This window comes from Sturnira hondurensis, unplaced genomic scaffold, assembly GCF_014824575.4.
Source record: "Sturnira hondurensis isolate 20B ecotype Veracruz unplaced genomic scaffold, ASM1482457v3 Scaffold0008196, whole genome shotgun sequence".
In the NCBI taxonomy this organism is placed as follows: Eukaryota; Metazoa; Chordata; class Mammalia; order Chiroptera; family Phyllostomidae; genus Sturnira; species Sturnira hondurensis.
The window spans coordinates 23257696-23276871 of NW_028080827.1; the positions used below are offsets into that span (position 1 = coordinate 23257696).

At 46.4% G+C, this 19176-nt stretch overlaps 1 protein-coding gene across 1 annotated transcript in view; it reads right to left on the reverse strand.

Moving 5' to 3' along the window:
* Nucleotides 1-19176, reverse strand: part of NID2 (nidogen 2) — a 59347-nt gene that overhangs the window by 20750 nt on the left and 19421 nt on the right. The window contains exons 5-8 of the mRNA XM_037054307.1: nucleotides 11400-11534; nucleotides 10730-10975; nucleotides 9149-9349; nucleotides 7563-7793 (exon numbers count right to left, since the gene is read on the reverse strand). Of these exons, the coding sequence (XP_036910202.1) occupies nucleotides 7563-7793; nucleotides 9149-9349; nucleotides 10730-10975; nucleotides 11400-11534 (813 nt within the window). The remainder of the gene's footprint in view (nucleotides 1-7562; nucleotides 7794-9148; nucleotides 9350-10729; nucleotides 10976-11399; nucleotides 11535-19176) is intronic.

A 19176-nucleotide genomic window follows, 5' to 3' on the forward strand; every position in this document is an offset into this window, starting at 1 on the left:
CAGATAAGAAAAGAACAAGAGATGAAAAACTGCCCAAGTTCACAAGGCCAGGAAGCCGCAGAGCAAGGACGGATACCCCGAATTTCTGCTTCCAAACTGGGAAACTTCTCACTAAAATTCACTGTAAGTCAAAATTCAATTAATGAGAAAATCTTGCTTTTACAAAATAAAGAAGAATGATTTTTACACTATTTACTTTTTAGGATTAACCTTGCCATGGAAGTATCCATCCACTAAGTAGTGATGACTGTTAACATCTGAAATCTTCCATAATTTTATTTCCAGATAGAACGTAATAGCAACGCTCATTGAACACTATACAGGATATGCCAGGCACTATTCTACACCCTTTGAGTACCATCCCATTTAATCCTTGAGGCTACACTTGGGAAAGGGATGTATCATCCTCATCTTCGTTTCTACTGCAGTGCATTGAGGCCGAGTAACCGCCCAGCGGCACACAGCCAGAAGGGACGGGGAAGCTGGGGTAAAAAGCCAGGCAGTCTGGCTCCACAGACCACACTTTCCACCACTTGGCTACAAACACACCAAAGGAATTCCATAAAGCTATCTAGTGTAAGCTGAGGACACAGAGATGCTCATGTCAGAAAGGGCCCCAAACTTCCAAGACAGGAAGTGCTATGGGCACTTCCATTTACATCTGTGATTCCTCAGGTATCAAATGAGAATATAAATAATGCTTATATCACCAGAACTACTAAAAAATAAAGAAAACCCAACACAACATGCGTGAAAAGCGATTCCCCGCAGGCAGGCCTACCCAGTTCCCAGTGACCGTGTTCCTTCTCCCTCCTCACTTGAGGTTTTGCCTTCGTCTCAATCCCTACAATTAATTCTGATCTTAGATTTGAAAGATTTCAGGAGTCCCACCCAAATCTCCCATGCCCTACATCAAGCCATCTCTGCTACCACGGGCCTCCATCTAAGTCATGATCAATTNAATGCTTATATCACCAGAACTACTAAAAAATAAAGAAAACCCAACACAACATGCGTGAAAAGCGATTCCCTGCAGGCAGGCCTACCCAGTTCCCAGTGACCGTGTTCCTTCTCCCTCCTCACTTGAGGTTTTGCCTTCGTCTCAATCCCTACAATTAATTCTGATCTTAGATTTGAAAGATTTCAGGAGTCCCACCCAAATCTCCCACGCCCTACATCAAGCCATCTCTGCTACCACGGGGGCTCCATCTAAGTCATGACCAATTGGATTTCTGTGCCTGATTCCCTGTCTTGACATCCAGCTTAGTACACCCCTGCCTTGCTCTTCACAGCTCCTTCACTTCTGCAGAAACCAGCATCTTGGCCTCCATAGATGGGCTGTGGCAGTACCTCCTCCTTCTGCATTCCCTCCCATTTCTATCTCACCCACGTCTCCTTACCAGCCTTCCCTCACGTAGGTGGGCCCTGCCCTAAGTAACTCCTAGTGGGGACCCAAGCACTTGCTGCTGTCGTCTGCCTCATAGACTGGACTCCCTGCCAGGTCTTCAGGATGCCTGGCCAGCTCCCCAGTCCTTGCCACACTGCCCACACTAGGATTCTTCCAGTTTTCTGTGAATTGGGATGCCTTGGCAGAGCCCCTGATGGGACGCCCTTGCTTTCTGGTAAACTCCTACCATCTGCTTTATAAGAAACACTACAGTGTGTTCCTGCAGTGGAATATTCTCATGGTATTGATTCTCATAATATGGCCTGGAAAAAATATATATGGCAGGCCATGGATTTATCCTTGGTTCGCCTCATTGACATTGGCTGGAGCAACAGCATCTTTGCCAAGAGGCGAGGACCAACAAATAACTCTAGCACTTGTCAAACCTAATAGACTTAAGAAGCATGCCAGTGTAAGCCTAGCCCCCCAGACCATTCAGACATCTTGGGACGCCCCTCCTTTCTCCTCCTGGGTCTCTTGGCAGATGGGACATAAGCACAGCACTAGGCTTGTGGTTATTGGGTTAGCTTAATAGTATAGACCAACTTCCGGAGTCAGTCCCCAGCATTTGTTCCAGTTAATGACAGGGTCATGTTCTCACTGAAGTCCCAATGTCAGACCTGATTCTCCCCCATTATCATTTCTGCACATTTGAGAAGATTCTGTACAAAATGCCTGGCTTCCCCAGTGTGGGTGGGGGGGATGTGAGCTTCAAAATGTTTTAATTTATAAATACTAATGCTTAGCCTTCTTGTTCAGTGCTTTCCAGCATCAAGTTTTCACTGTGGCACATTCCAGCAAAGATTAGTGAGCATTATAAGAGCTTACCACCCTGTGCGGCATAAAAAAGAAAAACAAATGCAGCACAAAAGTTGACTTGCAGCCTTGGACAGGATACACTGGCCTACCTGCAACTGAGAGGATGTCCATAATTACATGATACTGATTTGAAATATCTTCACTGACAGGACCTGCCACTGCAGTTTGCAGAGCCCAATGCAGAGCCCAGTGAGAATGATGCTGTCAAGCGCCTTGTTCAAAATCTATTAAGAGTTTCAAGAAGACAACAGCAGAGCATTCAACCAAGTGTTAAAGTCCTTCCCAGCATGGGGCCCTGTTTACTAAATTTGGTTTTCAGAAACATTATTTTAAAAGTACATACATTTCTAAAACCATGTGGCTATTCATTCTCTACAGCTTGCTAGCTTGTCTCCTATTATAGTAAGCAAAGACGAGCAGTGCCCTTCTTAAGAAATTTTCTCTTTCACCCTTACCCTCTTAAACAGCTTGACTCTCTGACAGTGGATCTGGAACTAATTTACTCATTTAATCAAATAGGGAAGAGTGATTTTCCTTAAAGGAACAGCCCATTTGGCTTCAGTGTGGGGGCCCTCTGCCCAAAGTCTGCTCTGCTCTCCAGAAGGAGCCCCAAAGTAGGAGTAAGGGCAGGAGACAGCCAACCTGAACTGAAGCTCAAACACTCGGAAAGGGCGAGCTGGTGGCTGGGAGCCCTGAGTGGGAAGACCACAGCAGTGCCCCCCCATCCCTGGGAAGCTGGGAGCGCCCACATCACGGGGGGCAGCTGTGCTGTTTCACAGACATTCCAACCAGATAATCACTCCCTCTGGAAAAAGTGAGAAATTCTTAAGAAGATACTGCTATGCACTGAGAGAAGAAAGAACAAGAGGTTTTCTTTTTGTCATCTTCTCCTAGGGAGGGTGCAAACACAAAGGGTTACAAATACACATTCCCTCTTGTAAAATTTGGTCTAAATTATGAGGCAGCCCCAAGGCCGGCGGAGTCCCCTGGAGCAGCAGGGCCACGAGGAGGAGTTGAGAGTGGGGGCTGGAGCCGGTGCCTAGGTCTGAGTCCAGCTCGCCGCCTTCTGGCTGTGACCAGGCAAAGTGCTTCCTGTCTGCACCTCAATCTCTGTAAAAGGGGGTAGTAACCCCCCTACTGGGTTGAAGTTGTTGCAGAAATTAAATGAGATAATTCACGAAGGTACCTAGTGTTTGGCACCAAGTAATCCATCCTTTGCTATTACTATTGTTATTATTAGACTCGGTGTGGAAAGAGAAATCATATAAAATTCTAAAGACAAATTACCAGCTTGGTACCTGCCAGTTTGCTGGCTTTCTCTGACCCTTTGTTACTCCCATTTGGTTATGTCTCTGGGAAAAGTACACCCAGAGATCAATCTTTTCCCTAAATGGGCTCTGTAACCTGGGAGGCTCCTTCTGCTAATCGCTGTTTTCACAGATCAAACGCCTACACCCAGCCAAAGGCCAAACTGGAATTCCAAGGTAAAGGATGTCTTCCCCAGTTGTTTTTGTTTAAGTCTCTCCTTGTGATGTAAATGTTTCTCTAAAATCAAGTGACACTTCCATGCTCTTAATTTACTACCTTGTAATCTCATCTTTGGACACCCAATGCCTGTGCCCCATCCAAGTTTCCTAAAACCAAACCAACCTCCCACCCAAACCAGCAAACTCAGGGTTCTTGTTTCGAGTCCATCCTGCATCCCAGAGGGGTCCAGTCCTCTTACCTTAATCTCCTGATATACTGCTGACGTGACAGTTGCATACTGAGACGGGGCGGGCTCAGGGAGCCCTCCCCTCCGGAGGCAGATACAGCCTGTCAGTTACAGAATTCCCTTTCAAGGCACTGATTCTGGGCTCAACAGACTCAATACAAAATGCTGAATGAGGGAGACATTCTCTTTCCCCTCACGTGCCTCTTGTGTTCTAGGGTAAAGCACCATCTGTTGGTTTTCAGCATGAAAATGTCCCCTTGATTTGACGTCATTTCCTATCTATAGAGTTCCCTGACTTCATAGGCTTATCCTCTGGCTTGCCTAGGACATCTTTAAAAATTCGTATACTTTATTCTTTTAAACAGTTTTAGGTTTACAAAAATAATTGAGCAGAAAGTACAGACTCTATACCCCATCCCCACCCCAGTTTGCAGTTTCCTCCTATTACTATCTCATATTAGTGTGTACATTTGTTGTAACTGGTAAACCAATATTGGCATACTAGTATACCAAATACTAGAATACTAAAGTCCATGGCTCACATTAGGCTCACTCTTTGTGTCGTTCGCTCTGTGGGTTCTGACAAATGTGTAATGACAGGTATCCACCATCACAGATCATACAGAACAGTTTCACCACCCTAAAAATCCCGTGTTCTCCACCTGCCCATCCTTTTCCTCCCCTCCCCACCTTGAACACCTGGAAACCACTGATCTTTTTAGCATCTCTATAGTTTTAGCATTTCTAGAAGGTCATTTAGTTAGAATCATACAGTACGTAGTAGCCTTTTCAGACTGGCGTCTTTCACTGGCTTCTTAGCTGTACGCACATAAGGCTCCTCATGTCCTTCGATGCCTTGATAGACCTAGAACATTTTTACCTTCATTTGTATCAAGAATTATAGGTGTGGGGCTAATGCTGACTAAAGAGTGAGAACCAGTGCTTTAGAGTTATGGTTTTTTCCCCACAACTGTTTTTTAAAATTAAGATATTATTCACATACCATATAATTCACCCATCTAAAGTGCACACTCCATGCAAATGGAAATTTTTTAAATTGGAAAAAAGTAAAATACACAATTAAATTGTTATCATTGTATTCACAGAGTTGTGCAACCATCCATCACCACAATCAATTTTAGAACATTTTAACTCCCTAAAAAAGAAACCTTGTACCCTTTAGCCATCAATTCCCTTTTTCCCTATTATTTCCTCAGCCCTAGGCAACCACCAATCTCCTTCTGTCTCTGTGGATTTGCCTATTCTGGACATTTTATACAAGCGGAATCATGCAATATGTTGTCTTTTATGACTAGTGACCTTCACTTAGCATCTTTTCAAAGTTCATCCATATTGTAAAGTATATTGGCTTTCTGGTTTTCTCCCTCCCTTCCCCTCTCTCTAAAAGTAAAAAAATAAAATCTTTTTAAAAAATCCACTCATCAATTGATGGACATCAATTCGGGTTTTCTCCACCTTTTGGCTATTATGAACAACTGCTATGAAAATCCATGTACAAGTTTTTGCGGGGACATGTGTTTTCATTGCTCTTGAGTATAAAGAGAGAGTTAGAAGTGCTCAAATCGTAAATTTGTGTTTAACATTTTGAGAAACCGCTAGACTGTTTTCCACAGTATACATTGTTTTATATTCACACCAGCAATGGATGAGGGTTTCAGCTTCTCCACATCCTTACCAACACTTGACTGTTTTTTTATTATATTCATCCACATTCATGTAAAATATTATCTCTGTGGATTTGATTTTTCATCTCCCTGATGATTAATGACATTGGGCATTTTTATGTGCTCATTGGACATTTGCGTATGTTCTCCAGAGAAATGTCTACCCATAATTTTTGCCTATCTTTTACTTAGGTTATTTTTTTATTATTAAGATGTAAGCGTTCTTCACATATTCTAGATTCAAATCCATTACTAGTATGATTTACAAATATTTTTCTTTTTTTTATAATGTCCTCTGAAGCACAGAAGTTTTTAATTTTGATGACATTCAACTCATCTATTTTTTCTTTTGTTGCTTGTGGGTTTAGTATCATCGTCTTAGAAGCTATTGCCAAATTCAAAGTCACAAAAATTCACCCCGTGTCTATTTCTAAAATTTTAGCTCCTACATTAAGGCATTTGGCCCACTTTTGAATTTTGTACATGGTGTGGTATAGAGGTGCAACTTCATTCTTTTGCACACAGATACCCAGTAGTTGTCCCAGAACCATTTGTAAAAAAGATTAGTCTTTCTCCTCCACAAACTGTTTCGGCACCCTTGTCAAACCCCATTGACAGGAAGTAGAGTGTGTTTCTGGATTCCCACTTCTGTTTCATCGACCTGTATGTCCGGCCTATGCCAAGGCCATACAGTCTTGATAACTCTGAGTTTTGAAATCAGGAAGAATGAGTTCTCCAACTCTTTTGTTCTTTTTCAAGATGATTTTGGCTCTTGTGGGTTCCTTAAATTTCCATATGAGTTTTAGGATTAGCTTGTCAGTTTCTCCAAAACACCTAGCTGACAGGACTGTGTTGAATCTATAGTTCCGTGTAAGAAGCACTGCTATCTTTACAATACTAAGGTTTTTGACTTGTGAACATAGTGTTTTCCCTTTTATTTAGCGCCTCTTTATTTTTTCAAAATTTTTAATAAATTTCAATGTAAACATATTGCACTTGTTTTTAAAAATTTATAATTTATTCTTTTTGAAATGGGATTGTTTTCTTAATTTCCTTTTCAGTTTGTTCAATGCTGCTATATAGAAGCAGGACTAATTCCTGTATATTGATCTTGTACCTTACAACCTTGCTAACCTTGTTTTTTTAAATGTGAATTCCTTAGATTTTCTACATAGAAGAACATGTCATATGAGGATAGAGACACTTTTACTTCTTCCTTTCCAATGCCCTTTATCTCACCTTCTTGCCTTATAGCCCCCGACTGGAACTTGCAGTACAGTGTTGACTAGAAGAGCAGACAGCCCTGTCTCACCCCCGATCTTACAGGGAAAGCGTCCCATCTTTCCACATTAAGTCGGGTGTGAAATGTGGGGTTTCATCTGTGCCAATCTACGCTGTTTAGCCCTTTTAGGCACTGGACTTTTGTGCCACCTTGATTTGATGAGATCCTCCTTGTCTTTGAAGTTTTAGCTAAAATATCACATCCTTAGGGACATCTTCCCTGAACCTCCAGACCAAGCTCATAGCACCCTGTACTTGCTACAGTTATAATAATTACTCGTCAGCATCATTCTCCCTCCTAATTTGGCCCCACCTTGTTCTGAGCTGTATCCCAATACAGATCAGTGCTCATACTCATTGTAAAAACTAGCCTCGTGTACTAGCCTCTGTTCCTGAGCTTGGCAAGGATACTGTTCTAGAAGGTCCATTTCTTCTGCCTCTGTCTCCACCTCAAGCACAGGACCCTGCTTTATTCGTCTTTACACCTAGCACATAACAGAGAGCCTGGCGCAGTAACCTTCAGTAACCTCTGTGAATCATTCTGAGGCTACTCAGAAAGGAATTTAGGAAGGTTGCATGTAATTTGGCCCAAGAACAACAACAAAGGAAACTGTACCTTCAGCAGGGCCAATTTGATTTGCTACAGCAAACCTAAGCACTCTTTCTTCATCATCATACAAGGCAAAGACCCGGTCCACACTCAGCTGCTGGGTGACAGGGATGCCCAGGGGTGCGGGGGCGTGCCTGCATGCCTGGTAAGTGATGTTCTGGTCGACGTGGTAGGACAACATTTGGTGGACAGCACCAAAGGTAAGAGAGTAGTCTCTGGAACTCGTAGAGGTCACGGCTGCAACAGACACATTATACAGGCCGGGTGGTTAATTTAAAATGTATTATGAACAGCGATTTTCACAGAGAGTAGACTTTTCTGCATGTAGTTTTTCATCTAACCCCTGGAACGTGTTTCCCTGGGAAGTTCCCAGGTTTACATGGGAAACCTGCAGGCAATCTCAAGGACCTGAGCTAACACAAAGCCAAAGTGCGGAGAGGGAGGCAGTCCAGTCATTGCCTGTCATTATGTGAACAATAAATGCTACTACAGGCCGGCCGCACTGAGGGCTCTATATGTGCTGCCTTGTTTACTCCTCGCAACAGCCCATGAGGTGAGTCCTGCAATTGTGGGCACAGAGCCTTGTGGAGGTTAAGAAGTAGTCTAAGATGCAAGGCTGATATGTGGTAGAATTGGCAATGAAACTCAGGTCAGCCTGCCTCTACAACCCAAGACTTTAACCAGTCCATCCTCTACACCACACAGAGGTGACCGCTTCCAACACCCTGCACTGGAGTACATCTAAGGGTTCCAGGGAAAGGAAGGGGTCATTTCTCTCAACCTGAGCCCGGAGTCGGGAGTACAAGCCAGTTATCTGGATGGCCATCCACTATTCTGTGCACAGTCCAGGTCTCAACAGCCATTCTCTTCCCTACATCTCTTGCCCAGCTCACACAGTAAAAGAAGCAAGAGCGAAGGAAAGGCACAAGCCAAGGTAAACTGCCGCATTGCAGGCCAGAGCTGGGACTGAGGCAGTATCCTGCATTCAGGTGGTGTTCTACAAACCGCATCACTCCATACATCTCCCCCGTGTACGGTATCCGGAAAGGGAGTTATTATTCTCCTTGTAGAGATGAGACAAATAGGCTCTCAGATGAGGGACATTTCCCTCACCTGTTTTAAGCAGCAAATCCAGGATATGTTTTTCTAACTTCTGATCCAAATCTAACATTGATTTTACAACACTGTGCAGCATCTCTTTCTGTGATTTTAAAGCAAATGTAAATAAGGCTAAAGGCTGAGTATAAATTCCAGTGACCTAGAGAGCAGGATGGTTCAAAACTGTGTACAACTGCAGCATCCTTAGCCACACCCAAAGCCAAGGTTGCTATTGGCTGCATCATCATCACCATCGTCCTTAGAAAGCATTGGGCAGGAACATTAAGATTCTTGTGTACAGCAGCTTGCGCTCTGCTCGTTTACACTATATATATTTGATGTTAACAACAAAAGTAAAAGCTATATTGAGCTTATTTTATGTGCCGCAGACTAGTCTAAGAACATTCTATGTAGTAACATTTAACCCTCATAACCATCCTGGGAGACAGAGAAGTACTATTCCCATTTTACAGATGTAGACTGGTTACACATACCTGAGTCTGAGTAGTGATAAAGCTCCTTGTAGGGAGCCATGTGGGCTGTGAAGTTTGCTGGGATGTAAGGCACCTGGCCTTGAATGTTGGTCTTAACATTCAGATAGTTCTCTGGGTCAAGCCCCTCAGCAGTCTGAGTGATTCGAACCCTCTCCTTTCCTGGGTAGAAAGTCACTTCCATTTCATGGATAAACGTAGCACCTAGAGGGGGGAAATCAGTACAGGGGTAAAAAGAGGCCTTGCATCTTCGAGTAATAATTACCTGTGCGGACGTCCACCTCCCATTTCCTACTGCTGACGGCGACGGTGCCGAAGGAGAGCATCTGATACCCAAGACGAAGTGCTGCCAGCTGTTAATTAAATCGGTTTCTCAAACTTTCTATTAGAGTATGGTTTCTCCTGCCACGCCTCACACCTTTTCTCTTTGCAGGAGCTTGTTTTCTGTAAGAAATAAACTCCTGGGAACATCATTGACCTTTCTCTTTCCAACAGTGCCAGGCTTAGCCAAAACGGACAAACAAAAACCGAATACCCTGTTATAATTTCAATCTCAGATAAATAATGATTTTTTTGTATAAGCGTGTCCTATGTAATATGTGGGGCATGTTCATACTGAATTTTTCAAATTATTCATTGTTCATCTGAAATTCACATGTAACTGGGTATATTTTATTTTACTTATCTACTTTTGACTCGAGGTTTTATTCAAACTTTGATTAAGAGCAAGACCCTACTGCGGCCGTTGAGCTCTGAAGCTGGAGGTGGGGAAGAGCTCTTCTCCCAGCATTTTATGTGAAGTAAGATACATTTACTAGAAACCAAGCTTTCTCAAGTGGGGAGGTGAGGAGCCCCAAATTACCCTCTACACTCTTGCTATCGGAGGGTGGTCCTTACACCAGCATGAGCGTCTGCCGGGAGCTTGCTAAGAAAACAGAGTCGTGGAACCCACCCCGGGCTACTGAGTGAGACTCTACATTTTCACAAGGAGCCTTGGTGATGTGTGTGCTGGACGACATCCGACCAGCACTGGTCTGTTCCTCACAGGCCAGAGTGGTGGGGTGGGAGGAGAAGAAAGGCGCGCCCTTTCCCACGATGCACAGTCTTCTCCAGGTGTCCTGCCATTACCAGCTGTGCACCCCAGTCGGACAGATCTGTACAGAACAACTGATTTAAAAAAGCCTGACAAACAAGATCCAACAAACTGGCATGAGAAGGCATGAATGCTCCGAATGGAATCATGCTATTTGTCAGGACAACTTGGAGGAAGCCATAGCAGACTGGGTAGCTCGATGCTCCAGCGGCTCCTTCTATCTCCCATTTATCCTGCCCTAAAACATGAGGGCCTTTTGTGCTACCAGGAAACACAGATATCAGAGCAGATGCCATTTTGAAGAAATCACCATCTTTAAAAAACAGCCCTGCAAGGCCAAACCACCCCCAACTACCTCCAGACAGAAAAGTACACACACCCGCGGCTCTGGACCACGGAAAAAAGTAAGTCCTCTTCCACTGAACAAAAACCCAAGGAGCAATGCCACCAGACCAATGGCGACTGTCAGCCCTCTCAGAGGCCCTGCTCACCTGTGAAGCTGAAGCCGTTCTTCCAGCCTGGTTTCTCTAAAGCAAAGAGCCAGCCAAACAGGCCTCCAATTGGCGTGAGGGGGAGAAGGGCCTGGGCCGCAGGCTGTGGGATGTGACTGATGGCTGTGTAGGCTCTGCCATCGTTGCTCACAATGTAAGCATGCAGGTCCACGTCACTGAAGGTCACAGGCGTACGGTCCACACGGAGGTGGCCGTCCACTTTTCCATTGACTCGAAGAGGTGCCCCTGAATAACAGCAAATCCAGTCAACCTTGACAATTGCCCAGACTGAAAATGGCCCGCTGAAATAAATAATTCCACTGCAACCCCCCAAACTCAATCTTTAGCCATTTTCATGATTCTCTAACCAAGCAATTACCTATCTAAGTACAAAATGCACCTGTCTTCAACCTCTTTTCTCCCATCTAATCTGGCTCTATTGAGAGCTGGCAGAAAGGAAGAAACATGCTGGTTAATCCTCAAATTGGGAAATTAGCCCAAACATGTTCATTCCTCAAGCGTGTATTGAGCACCGGCAAGTGCCTCGGGCTTTGATTCAAGGAGCGGAGACGCTAGACCTATAAGCAGAGCTCACAGCGGCAGAGAGAAACAAGCCGGTGGCAGAAACACCCACGGAGCAGCCCCAGCCCCTCGAGCCAGCACGCCTCACCTGCCGGCAGACAGTGCTTCCCATTTCCGAAGAAGCTGGACTGGCAGTGGCAGCAGAAGCCCGTGGCGTAGTCCGTGCAGAAGGCGTGTTGGGAGCACTGTCTGTGGTTGTGTTCACAGGTCTCCTTGTTGGAGGCTTCATGCATGAAGAACAGAAAGTAAAACAAATTTGGGTTAGAAAGGACTATGCAGTCCGGCATCATCAATGCTGCCGGCTTCAGGCTTCATCATGGATACCGCATCCACTCCCTGAAATCAGTTTAGATTATGCAATAATAAACACATGGGGTTTTGATGTTTAAGAGGCAGGAATAACATTCAAGCCAGGGGAATTAACTTGCTTGGTCTTTGCGGCAAGAACAACTGCTAACTGCTCCCGTCTGGTCTCACTGCCAAGTTAGTGAACTAGGATGAGCTGCCCTGCCCCGCTTTGAGGGCCAGCCAGTGAGAACGTGTTAGGCTGGCTGAACTGTACAAAACCACCATCCTGTGGGTGGAAATCGGCCAAAGATCAGCAACTTTGGTTCAACCTGATAGTAATGATCCCTGGAGAAGACAAAAGAAACAATGCCATTTCATGTCTGACCACTTATTTTCCCTTCTTTTAGGTGACCCTGAACTTAAAGAGAATAACCTATAGCTTATCTCACTACCCAGAATAATAGTTTTTTTCTGAGAGAAGGACCTTAAAGGACACCCCCTCTCAACTCCCTTTAAGGAAAGACAGAGGAGAGACCCTGGCTGGGGAGGGGAAAAGGCCAGGGAATTAACCCCACCGTTTTTTTGCCCTGTGCCTTTGCGAGGGTTCCTGGTGGTGGGTGGACACAAGGAGGACCCCCCCCCCAGGCAGTGGTCCAGAGCCTGGTCACTGTCACAGCTCTTCCAGGAAGCCATATGGCCTTGGGAAAAAGCAATGCTCCAGTTCCTTCCATCTCCCACTTAGGAAAAGAGAAAAAGAAAGAGGGCCACTTGGGCTACCAAGAAGCAGAGGAATTGGAGCAGACAGCAGTGATCATAAAGGAAATGGCTGAGTGGGTGGGACGTGGCTGGGGCCGCACAAGTGAGGGCTTTCTCCCCGACGTGGGGGACAGTGCCCATCCCAAGCGTAGCCACCAGGAGGCAAAGGGCTGGGCACCCCTCTGCTCCTGTATCCCTAGGAGCTGGGTGGAGACCCCAGAAGCAGGCTGAGCATCAGGGATGGCACAGAACACCAGCGCTAGGCTCTGACGCTGCCGTGAGGAGCCAGCTGCCGAGGGAGACAGGCACCCTACCCTATCTTAGGAAAAACTAGGTGGGAGCTGCGTCCCAGGTCTAGGTCTGAAAAGGAGAAAATGAGAGGATAAAGAAGATAATGAAAAATCCTATTTAGCCAGTGTTCCAGGGAAGAACGGAAACAAAGGAACCAAAAGGGGGAAGATGTAGCACCATACAGGACACAACACAGCCCCCGGGAAGACTACCCGCAAGGAAAAACAGTGAACACTGAAATAGTGCTTTGCACATGCCATGCGCTATCCTATGAACTTTAACTCTTAATTTCCATAGAGCTGGGGACCATTCTGATCCCTGTTTCGTAGATGAACAGGCTGAGGTACAGGTCAAAGTGACTTTCGTGAAGTCACACAGGCAGGAGGTGGACGGAGCTGGGGTTTGACCCAGGCAGTCTGGCTCCAGATTCCTCCCAACCGCCCTCTATCGCCCTCCAGGGGAACCCAGGTCCACGCATCGTGACAACTAGGTTAAGGGTCTGGCCAGGTGTCTGCGGTTAGTCAGCAGAGGCTTTTCCAGAAGGAAAGTTTGAGACATCCATCAGGCTCAATGGCAGGATACAGCGGAGATTACCCAGGGGGACGGTATAGTGCTCGAGGAAAAAACACAGGTGACAAGAAGGGAGAGAAGCAGCTGCAGCGGTAACGTTCGGACAGGACTGACATGCTGTTTGCAGCTTCCTGACACAGCAGCGAGCTGAGGGCTTGGCGGGGCAGACCATCTGGAGTCAAATGGAACATCTGACCCGGCACATGGTGGGAATGGAGCTGGTGACTCAGGACTTGGGACAGGGCCTTGGTGACAGAGCTGAGAACTTCCAGTTTGATAAACATGGAAAACGAGGCATACTTCTGAACATTTTTTAAAACAGAAAAGTGACAAAAATTTAAAACAGAATGGACAATGATGAATATTATAAGAAGTCTCTGTGAGGGATAATATTTTATCACTGTTTACCTCTGGTTTAAGAAGGGGCGGGGGTCGGGGGACCCGTTTAAGTAAAAAGAAATGAATGTAACTTGAGTGTGTCAAAGTCTCGGTTTTCTCCAGCTCAAAGTCACAACTAAATGCAAAGAAGTGGCACTTGGAGGGACTGGCACACTTGTGAGTGCCCTCCCACAAGGGCAGAGGGTCCCAAGCTTGAACTTGACCACCCCCATAGCTCAGGTGGCTCTGCGGAAACTAAGAAAATGTAGTATCTGTCCATATCCTCATCTCTAACATCAGGATGAGATCCTTTTCTCACATCTCATTGTCGGAAATCATGTTTTTTCTTAATATACTTCCGAGCACCAAAGTAAAAAAAGCAATCTTACACAGGTAAATTTGGGTAAAAATAAAACTAAACTCTATCACTCTTCTGTCCCAAATTAAGGAAACAATGGACTTGTGTTATTGGGTTCATCAAAATGTCCATATCTTTTTTCCATAAAATAAAATACACATTTTTCATTTTCACCAATAATTATTGATTTGGATATTTTGAATATGTCAGCTATCTCCCACTATTGGCTTCTAATGGGGAGAGGCCAGAGGTGCTGCTAAACATCTTCCAATGCATAAGACGGCCCCACAGCAAACGGTTATTTGGCCAAAATGTCAACAGGACCAAGAAACTTCACAAACCACTTTTGACACATTCAGTCAGTCACAGCACCTTCTCTATATACTGCACAAATTTTTTTGCATTTCAGTTGCATTTTTACCTTTATTGAAATCATAAAGTATAATATGCCAAAAATGTTGCACATTTTCTTCCATCTTCAACATTAAGATGTCTGTACAAAAATTCACCAATGTTGATGTTTTTTAAATGCACGCTGATAAGGCAGCTGCCACAATACAATCTAACAAAATTGTTTTGAATGAAGTTAAAGACAACCAGACACTTCTAGAGCCACAGTACAGAAAAAACATAATGGCCACCCCAATACAGTCCCTCAATTTGTCACCTTGTGAAGACTTGTTCTCTAACACAATTCCCATTCTGAGAGTGGGTCATGAAACAGAGACATGGGGTGGAGGAGGACCACAGTCATGGAGAATGCGGTTAATCTCGATAGAAAGCTAGGGGTAGGCATGGCTTCCATACGGGTGACGAGGGAGGCACAGCCGTGCAGCCAGCAGCTTACAAATGCAGTCGTGCACAAGGGTAAGCTGGCTGGCATACAGACTCCATTTGTCTAACAACAAAAAATAATGGTTCCTCTCCCCTGGAAGGCTATTCTGAGACAGACTATGGGTTCAATTAGTTACTGGTAAACTGGCCTGGGGATCTTTTTAAAACTGGTTTTCATGTGTGTGTGAAATGTTGCATTCTCAGGGTAGAACCAACTCAGCCAAGCACCCAGGCTCAGCCCTCCAGCCCCCAGGACAGCCACACCAGGGCATGAAGGTAGGTTTGCACATAATCTGGGGGGACAAAAGGCTCCCTTCTGGGACCTCTTTTCCACGTCCGCCTGTCTTCATGCACAGATGTGCTCACTTACACTTACAGTGTTGGCTTGGTAGGTGAAAAGTACATGCTTGTGGCAATTTTCCTTCATGCATTCAATAATTCAACAAATATTTACTGAGTGCTCACCATGGGCCTGATGCCTGTCTAGGGACTGGGGCTGCAGCAGGGGCAACAACAAAAGACAATTTATTCCTGTCCTGGAGCTTACAGTCCCTTAGGCAGGAGTCACTGGACAAGTAAGCTATCTAGTATGGAGGACTGTGTCAAGAGCTGTGCAGACACTTAACTCCAGGAAGGAGAAGAGTGGGGAGGGGAACTTGCACACTTCGGGCATCAGGAGAAGGTGGCCTTCGGGCAGAGGCCTGAGGAGGGGAGGACGGGGGAGGCAGGGACAGCTGGTCTGTCGGGCAGGTGGGGCCTGCGGGAGGACAGAGAGAAGGCAGAGAGGTAACCCAGCAGCTCTCCGAGGACCTCTAGGCACCTCAGCAACCAGCCAGTGCTGTGCTAGCAGGAAGTGCTGGTGGGAGAAGGGGCCAGGCCTGGAATATTTCACGGTGGAGTTGATGGGGTTTGCTGTTGGAGGGAGTGGAGGCGGGGTGGGGGGCGGGGGGAGAAGGAAATGGAGGTTTGGTGAGAGGAGAGAGAATGAGAGAGGGAGGAAGAAAGAGAAAGGAGAGACAGTGGTGGCAGAGAGGGAAGACAGGGGAGGGAGAGAAGAGAAAGAGGAGTCCTTAGTGACGTTCAGGCCTTGGTGTGGGAAGCTGGAAGGCTGGAGGGTCCACTGACTGAGACCAGGAGGCTGCAGAGGAGCACGTTCGTGGAGCATCAGCTGTAGCCACATCTCCCAGGCAGGAAAACTCCAACCCGGCTCAGCAGGCCACTGTTCAGCCAAATCAGAGAGAGCCCTGCATTTGTCCCTGTGGATTCTGCATTGCATCAGAATCACCTGGGTCCCTGTGGGTGGATCCCCAGAATCTGCACCTCAGCCACGCCCCACTGATGACAGTGTTCTGTAAACTTTCCAAATCTGAGCTAGAGAATGCTCATTAATGTAGATAATGGATTTCATTCAACCAATTAGCAGCTCCTGGAGTGCGTGGGATTTCGCAGAATGCTCTCCCATTCATTCCTGGCTAACTGAGAAAAGGATCTGAGCGCTTAGTGCCCCCTTAGGCTTAGAGGCACAACAAGCAACATGAAGACCCTTTAGTGGAGGTAATCCAGGGGTACAGAGGCCAGGTGCCTCCCCTGACTAAGAGGGAGATCTGGGCTTAGAAATTCGATCCCACGTGCATGGGGCTGTCTATCCAGGGCAAGAAAAATTGAACTTCTGGCCAATGTGACTTCTCAGCTTTCTGTGGGATTGCAGGAGTTTCAAAGACGCTGAACTACTTGAAGGTGTGGAATTCGCACCTGGATCCCAGCTGGATGAGAGTGCAGTGAGCATCTCCGAAAAGTGGCATATTTTTTCCAGTGGTTATTTATATGCCCTTTTACATCATAGTTTTGAATGTATTTTCACACACACTTCTTCCTATGCTGGTGAGAGTATTGCCACTTTGCAGATAAGAAAACTGAGGTCCAAAAAGATTACATGATTGTCTGGCTCTGAACCCCATGCTCTTTCCATTACACCGGTAGTACTCAAGTGTGGCAGGCTTCAAAATCACCAGGGAACCTGGTTTAAATATGCAGATTCTGTTTCAGATGCTAGAGGCCCGGTGTGGAAATTTTAAACAAGGGCCCCAGTTGAATTAGATGCAAGTGGACTAGAGCCGGCACTTCGAGAAATAGCTTTTATTCCACAGCTTCCTCTCTGCTGAATTTACCCACAGGGCAGGCTGTCTTCCAGACCCACTGGGGACCCTGCTTTCTGCCAGGGAGCTACTGTCACGGAGTCAAAATGACAGGTCCGCCAGCATCTCGGGACAGCCAGAGGGCGGAGGCTGGCCAGGTTTGAACGAACTCAGTCTGCAAAGGCTTTGTTAGCTGAGGGTAGGTATCTTAAGAGGATTTTTAAATCTCATTTCTTTTTTCCATTGAATGTTTTTTACTCTTCACATATCCTTAATAAAAAAATAGGGCGAGGATGCATAAGAGGAAAAAGAAGAGCAAAGGCATTGCCAAAGTACTTGACCCTTGTCCTTAATTGAGGATTTTTTCACAAAAATGGAAAACTTCTCTGCACCTGCTCTGATGCATCCTCCAATCTTCATTTTTCCAGAAACACTTAAGCACTTGTCCTCAGCCCCGGGCCTGCCCTCCTTCACTCAGAGCTCTAGCCCAGCCCCGTGGGAGGTGACCAGGCTCCAAGGCAGAGACCGTGTTCACTGAGAGATATAAGGGGGTTGGAGGGCTTCCTGCACGGGCCGCCCCAGGCAGCTGGAGTGGCTATTGAGGCACAAGTTCTACTGCTACTTCCAGGAAAAGGACCCACATTTCCACTGCCATACAGAGTTTGCTAAGTGTCCCCACCTCCCAGAATGGTAGACTAGTAAGAAAAACCACATCCAAAGGTATAACAAAATACACCGGTGTGTTTTTCCCTGCATCTTACATGTTTGTTTATTCTTGATGTATGCGTTTGTTGCATAACAGTGCTGTTTGGGCAAACAGTTATTAGGGCCCTGGCTGGGGCAGGGGGTCTACAGCCACGGCCACGGCCACGACACCAGCAGGCTCTCCCATGCAGGTTCTCACCGGTATGGGGGGCCCTCCCCGTCACAGACCCACAGCAACCTGGAGGTGCCCCCGGAAAAGGGTTTTGCTGCCTGGAAACCTGGACTGGGCGGCAGAGCCCACTCCACTTCATCCCAGGGTAGAAGCTCACAAGCAGCACCCTACCACCCTCCCCAAGGCCGCACGAGCAGCTGGACTGAAAGCCCCAGGGAAATCCGCTCCAGCCTGGGCTCTCCCAGCACGACTTCCCTCTAAGGCAGGGGCGTCAAACTCATTTTAACGGGGGGCTACATCAGCCTGCGGTTGCCTGCAAAGGGCCAAGTGTAACTTTAGGACTGTAAAAATGTAACTACTCCTTAACAGTTAAGCAAGAGCTCGGTGCTGCCACCAGGTAGACACAAGGTGATGGGCCGGATTCGGCCCACAGGCCTTGTGTTTGCCACCTGTGTCCTAAGGAGAAGCAAGACAGTTCCCTCAAGGAGCGTGAATACCTGGGCTTTCTGAAAGCCAGGTGTCCCCTCTCCTTTCTAGTTCACCATGCAGACTGAGGTTAGATCCTCCTGGCACCACTGCAGCTGAAGAATGTCTAAGACCCCTGTTGCTTCTGCTCCCCACATACAGACAGTCCCTGTCCTAGTCAACTGTAGCCCTCACTGGCAGCTCCTCTCGCACGCCCACCCCGTCCACTCACTCACACTCTCTCCTTGTTCACCTCCATACCTCCATTCTCGTCACCTCTGTGACCACTCTTTCCTTCTCTAACATCAGGCTCTGACCTGAAAGGCCTGGCTCAAGCTTCTCCTCCTTCACAATGACTTTCCTGACTTCCCTGCGTTACCTGTCATCTTACCTCCATGTCGTCTCGGTCTGCCTCTTACTCAGACCTGTGGCTCAGAATTTCCAGGCCTCAGTTTCCCCCTCTGTCTGATGGGAGGGAGAAGAGCATCTACCTCACAGGGCAATCTGAGGAATGACTGGGATAGCTCAGTCTACAGCAACGTTCCCTCTTGGAGCCCCGGGGGGCACTCCACACACGCCAGCAAAAACGGCCACCAGTGCCTCAGTTGGAGACAGCACATGGCAGGTGCTCAGGAAACTTTTTGGTTTGACCACAAGCTCCTAGAGCTCCCTGGAGAAACAGGACCCCTCCGAGGACGCCTGCACACTCATTTGATTGCTGCCTGTGGCTATGAAAACAGAAGAAAGCAAATAACATACTTGAGGCCAGAACTAGCTTATGACTGGGACATTCTTGTCTGGTGTAGACATGATGTGAAAAGAATCTAGATTTCTCAACAAAAAGACAAGTCTATAAAAAAGAGTCCTTAAGGGAAGAAAATTAAAATAAAAAGAGAAAAGAGAAACATTCAAG